Genomic DNA, 6,000 nt, shown 5'->3' with positions numbered 1-6,000 from the left:
CGATTTGCAGCATCTTTAAAGAAGTGCGGTTCAATGATGCCCCAGACCATAAATCGCACCAAACTGTGACTTGTTCTGGATGCAATGGTAGCTTTTGCAATACTTCTACTACTTCTTCGTCAACGAGCGCGCGTTTAACTTTCTTAACTGACCACGCATTGTTCGTTTGTAAGAATATTCACGGTTAAATAATAGACCAAACTGAAGACGTTTGACAGTCTCGGCTTAAGATGTTTGACAGTGAAACAAAACACAAAACGTGCGTGAGCTGGTTAGATAAGTTTTACCAAAAGATAATAGCTAATATAGATGAAAAACCTGCAACTAACTTCAGACTGCTGTCATTTCTATGCCACTCGTCCGACAGCTGTTAAAATTATTCCAGTGACAGCTCATTATATTGTTTACAATCGTACAAAAGCATTTTGGTGAGAATTTTCCAGAAATAGAGTTATTCGTGATGGAATTCAAGCGTGATTTCTTTATATTTGGCTATCGTTAGAGCACTCCAGCATTTAAATGTGAATAAATCGTTTGTGTCTCGTACCATCGCTCCTGACCGTGATTGGCCGCAGACCTTGGACGTTCCAACAGGTCCACCAAAAACCCCGGATACCAATCCGTCGGAGTATTGTGTCTGGAGTATTTTGGAAAGCAAGGTTGGCGCTAAAAAACACCAAAGTGTCGACCACCTCAAGCAAGCGCTTCGCCGGGAATGGGCCAAAATACCGCAGAGCAACATTCGTGCAGCGTGTGACGGTTTTGTGCCAAAGATGACCAATTCGAACAAATCTAAACTTATTCTAAAATTTGATGCTATTTTCGACAGTTGTTGCTTTCATTCAATAAAATTAAAAAATGTAAAAATTATGGCATTTGATTTTGTTGCAGTTTTTTTATCTCACCCTGTATGTATCAAATATTGGATCTATACTGTAATTACAGATAGTAAAATAGTCTTAACTTGTATGCTGATTACAAATATCAGACAATATTTTCAAAAGATATGTTAACTTTTTACTACAACGAATTTTCCCTTTATATTAAATTGCTGTGCTTGCGTAGATTTAAATTATCAATGGTTTATTTTCATCGAAACAAAATATTTCAACACATTCCCTACACTAACCGACTACAACAAATTTTTGTTTGTCTTTGGAATTTATTTGGGCGCCACTCTTTACTCTTAGACAGTCAACAATTTTCGAGTGTAAAATGCCCATTTTAAGGTACTTGCTTAGTAAGTCGTCTTCAAAAAAACAAAAAACATAAAATTGAAACAATGTCGTTGATTTGACGTTATTTGATTTTGAAAAGCGCCATTCAAAGCGGCAAAGTACGTGTTGGAATATATTGTATGATACGACGGATCTTAAGGATGAGGATGGCTGTTATAAGCTCATTGTGTTGTTGTGTTTTCCTTTTTCTGTTTTATTCATTCAATGTCTATCATTAGGTAACCCCATTTTTGGCACATTTACACTTGGATCCATGGCAAATAGGTTGGTAATCTCAACTGTGACTGGGGATAATTTATTGCAACTACTTACAAATTATTATTATGCATGACAATGGCGATAGATATCTTCGATCGAAATTAGTAGATTACAACATTTTTATTGATGTCTCACAAATGCCGGGTTGAGGAGCAGTTGCAACAATTTCAATTGAATTTTATTAACTATATACACATACAATGTTTAAACAAATAGATTAATCCGTTTTAAGGCACTGGGTTTTTTGACTACGGAAACATTGCGTCCATTTGTCAGTTCTTAACATTTCCCACAGACACAGGAAGTTGACAACATATATTGATATGCACACCACACAAATATCGTCCAAAATGTACAAGATATAGGCCAGATATATAGACATTACATTGGATAGAATGCAAAATAGAAACTGGATCACGCGACACAGGCGCTGGTTTTTGTTTGCTGCAAAAGGAAAAAAAAAGAATAATACTTTAAAAGATAGGAAATATATGGTAAGATCGGAGAGTTTTTATGTTCTTTACCAATTGGTGGTTTTACAAAGCTTAAATCCCAAAGAAAATGATTCAGAATACACATAAGATTTAGGAGATTCAATTAAGAAATGCATTAAATAAATATAAAAGCAGATCCAAATCGAGACATCCATATTAAATTAGCTTGGACAAAGCCTGCCACCAGACATGCCACGGATCAAAATGAAACAGTAACAAGTAAAAAAGCTGTAATTTCGGTCGGGCCGAACTTTGAATACCCTCCACCATTTGGAACGAATTTGGCAATTCTCAAAAACAATAAAATCCGTTAAAAATTCTGTTAAAATCTTAAAAATACCGAATGTTGCTGTTATATTAGGGTCTATACGACGACATGGACCTGCATAGATAACATTTGTCATAGGCCATTACAATATTCAAATGCGAAACTTAAAAACATCGGTAACAATGTAGCTAAAATCATCAAAATACCGAATATCAGGAGGTACCGTTATATGGGGGATATACGAAGACGTGGACCGGCACAGACAATTTTATATCTTAGGCTGTAGTATCCACTACGAACTTCAAATACCAAATTTGAAACAATTCCGGAGAATAATGTCGCTAAAATCATCAAAATACCAAATATCGGGAGGTACCGTTATATGGGGGCTATACGAAGACGTGAACCTGCACAGACAATTTCCTGTCATAGGATGTAGCATCCATTACGACATCAAATACCAAATTTGGAACGATTCCGGTGAATAATTTCGCTAAAATCATCAAAATGCCGAATATCGGGAGGTACCGTTATATGGGGGCTATACCAAAACGTGCACCTACATGGCCCATTTTCAATGACAAAAGTCCTGCAGACATAACATATAATTGAGCAAAATTTTATCAATCTACTTCAATTCGTTCAGAAGCTAGAGTGATTTCCACAGACGGAATGACGGTTAGACGGACAAACGGACGGACATCGCTAAATCGACATAGAATTTTATGCTGATCAAGAATATATATAATTTTTAGGGTCTAAAATGTATATTTCTAGATGTTACAAACGGAATGACAAACCTAATATACCCTTCATACTATGGTGGAGGGTATAAAAAAGCAGCTAAGTTCGGCCGAACTTTAAATATCCTCCATTATTAAAATTTAAAATTTTAAAAAAAATCCGTCGATAAAAATGTATGCGCGACACTTTTCAATTATTGAACAAATCGAATCAAAATAGCAAGCAGAAGATGATACAGGATAATTCTTACTGAAAAACATTTCTCACTAAGAACTTTTAGACTCTCTTTAAGGAAACTGTGAAAATTGCTCTCTGCAATCAAGCTCACGTACTGTACCTTTAGATTAGAAGGCACTTTGTAACACTTTGTATAATTATAAATGTGTTCCATACGTAGCCACTGACAACTCTTCCTTTTGCTGCGACAATCAATCAGCTGCTTTTAAGTATCCGTTCAAAGAAGATTAAAGGACAGATTTCCACCACAAAAGTTCAAAATTGTATATAATCAAAACATACATACAACACAAAATATTTCACCGATTATCTTCAATTACGCATCACGCATCTCAAAGTTTTGGTCATTCTTAATACCGCTTGAAGCTGGAATTTCCACCACTAAAGTTCAAACCTTAAAAAATACCACATACTAAAATTTTATGAATAATAATAACCATTTAGAGATAAAAAAAACTGCAACAAAGTCAGTCGCCATAATTTTTACATTTTTTATACCCCCCCATCATAGTATATAGGGTATATTAAGTTTGTCATTCCGTTTGTAACACCTCGAAATATACATTTTAGACCCCACAATGTATATACATTCTTGATCAGCATAAAATTCTATGTCGATTAAGCGATGTCCGTCCGCCTATCCGTCTGTCCGTCTGTGGAAATCACTCTAACTTCCGAACAAATTGAAATAGATTGTTAAATTTTACTCAAGTGTATGTTATATCTGCAGGACTTTTGGTAGAGAAAGTGGGCCACGTGGGTCCACGTTTTGGTATAGCCCTCATATAACGGTACCTCCCGATATTCGGTATTTTGATGATTTTAGCGACATTATTCACCGATTTTTTATTAGTTTCGCATTTGAAGTAATGGCTTATGACAAAAGTTACCTATGCAGGTCCATGTCGTCGTATAGACCCTAACATAACATTCTGTAGTTTTAAGATTTTAATAGAATTTTTAACGGATTTTATTGTTTTTGAGAATTGCCAAAGTCGTTCCAAATTGTGGAGGGAATTCAAAGTTCGGCCCGGCCGAACTTACAGCTTTTTTTTACTTGTTTAAATTGCCTTTTTTTAAATTAACAGCTCAATTAAAAAGAACGTTATGACTCTTTGATCACTTGTCACCTCATAAGTGTTATTATTTCAAATATTTTAAAGAGAAACTGAAACTCAATAAAGACTTATTTTAATTATTTAAATTTTTTTTTCACTGCGTATAAATAAAACACGTTTATCAATTTGGATTCACTGTAATAGAAATTAATGGATTGCCATTAAAAAGTCATTCACATTGTTCTATTTCGTCTGTGACACTCTCCTTAACTTGTTGATTCAAAATATTTATTATATACACGAAACAGCTGAGAGTTTAAAATTACCTGTTGCAAACAATGCTGCATAGTATATCAGGCCAAAGATACCATTGGGTGGATTCCATTCCGACAATATGTTAGACTTCGAAGTTACATTATTCAAAAATCCAAAACCTTTGCCATAGCTAATAAAGGAAATGTGGAAATATTATATCACCAGATAAATAAAATTTATTGAGATCGAATAAAACTTACGATGAACTAAATGCAGCAGTGCAGCTTATTTTCGGTGCCAGATCACACAGGGCCTTATAGTCTTTATTTAGAATTAAATTGATTTCTACATACGTGGCATATGCCGATAACAGAAAACCTAATATACACCAAAGTCTCAGTAAACCGTTCTCAATCATTGTTCGATGTCTTTGCGTTGTACTTTCGACAATATTACTTTGCCTGGAAACGATGATGAGTTTCTCTTAAAAGCTAGTTGTGCACTGATTTCGTTTTCCATCTCTTCGGCACATCAACAATGCTTTTTTTGAGACACATTTACCGCTTGACTTGCTTTGATCAAAATAAGTATTTTACCCTCATTTTTCGCACAGGCGCTTTGCGGACATATGAATACAGTAAACAGCAAAAGTGTGCAAACCCTCTTACCTTTAAAGGCATGAAATACTTTCAACGCAATCTTACAGAAATCGCTGAATATTTCAGGTAGGGTAAGTGTGCCTAAGTTCGGCATGTCCCAGTAGTCGGCACTTTTAATTTTCAAGCCCAAATAAATGAAACTATTGTAACTAAATGTATTTTGTTTACTTCAAATATATTGTCAGCTATCTTTGTGCACAATTTCGCTAAGAAAAGATGAATTATTCTAATAAAAATTAAATTTTTGTCTTTGAAGGTCCTCAACAATCCATATTCTTAAGAAAGGTACAATAAAGACGTCGAATCAGTGTAACTAAACAAAAATATTATATTTTAATGAATTAATTTATTATTATTATTAATTATTCTTACAAAAAAATTGGTATGCCAACTGTTGGAAAATGTCATACCGACAATTGGCAAGTGGTGCCGACTACTGGCAAAAAAGCATTGTTTTAATAAAACTACAAATTTATGAAATTTAAGAAAAAGTTATTAAATCTTTATTTATTATTAGAACAGTGTTTGGCTTGCTTGTTTGGGATACCATAGTATTTTGTTGCTGCAAAATCGTCAGGCAAAATCCCATTATTGTTGTTTCTTCTAAAAGTGCCGATTACTGGTACACTTACCCTATTGTATATTTCAAATCTTTCTATTTTGTCTAATTTAACCCATGTTTCGCACGTTATTCTGACATATAATAAAGAAAACTGAGGAGAAGATAATAAACGGTGCTGCAAACAAAATATAGTAATAACACTATAATAATGAAGAATACACGTTGTT

General features: G+C 34.2%; 1 protein-coding gene across 1 annotated transcript; it reads right to left on the bottom strand.

The window, feature by feature from the left end:
* Positions 1 to 1,613: 1,613 nt before the first annotated feature.
* LOC101888998 (vitamin K epoxide reductase complex subunit 1-like protein 1) lies at positions 1,614 to 5,141 on the bottom strand. The gene is made up of 3 exons (XM_005180882.4): positions 4,813 to 5,141; positions 4,624 to 4,742; positions 1,614 to 1,940 (listed from the first exon to the last, which is right to left on the bottom strand). The coding sequence occupies exons 1-3, from the start codon at positions 4,968 to 4,970 to the stop codon at positions 1,714 to 1,716; spliced, it is 504 nt and encodes a 167-aa protein (XP_005180939.1). The 5' UTR covers positions 4,971 to 5,141; the 3' UTR covers positions 1,614 to 1,713.
* Positions 5,142 to 6,000: the final 859 nt, after the last annotated feature.

This window comes from Musca domestica, unplaced genomic scaffold (assembly GCF_030504385.1).
Source record: "Musca domestica strain aabys unplaced genomic scaffold, Musca_domestica.polishedcontigs.V.1.1 31, whole genome shotgun sequence".
NCBI classification, from domain to species: Eukaryota; Metazoa; Arthropoda; class Insecta; order Diptera; family Muscidae; genus Musca; species Musca domestica.
The sequence above is the reverse complement of the archived record's forward strand: the minus strand, read 5'-3'. Positions and strand labels throughout refer to the sequence as shown.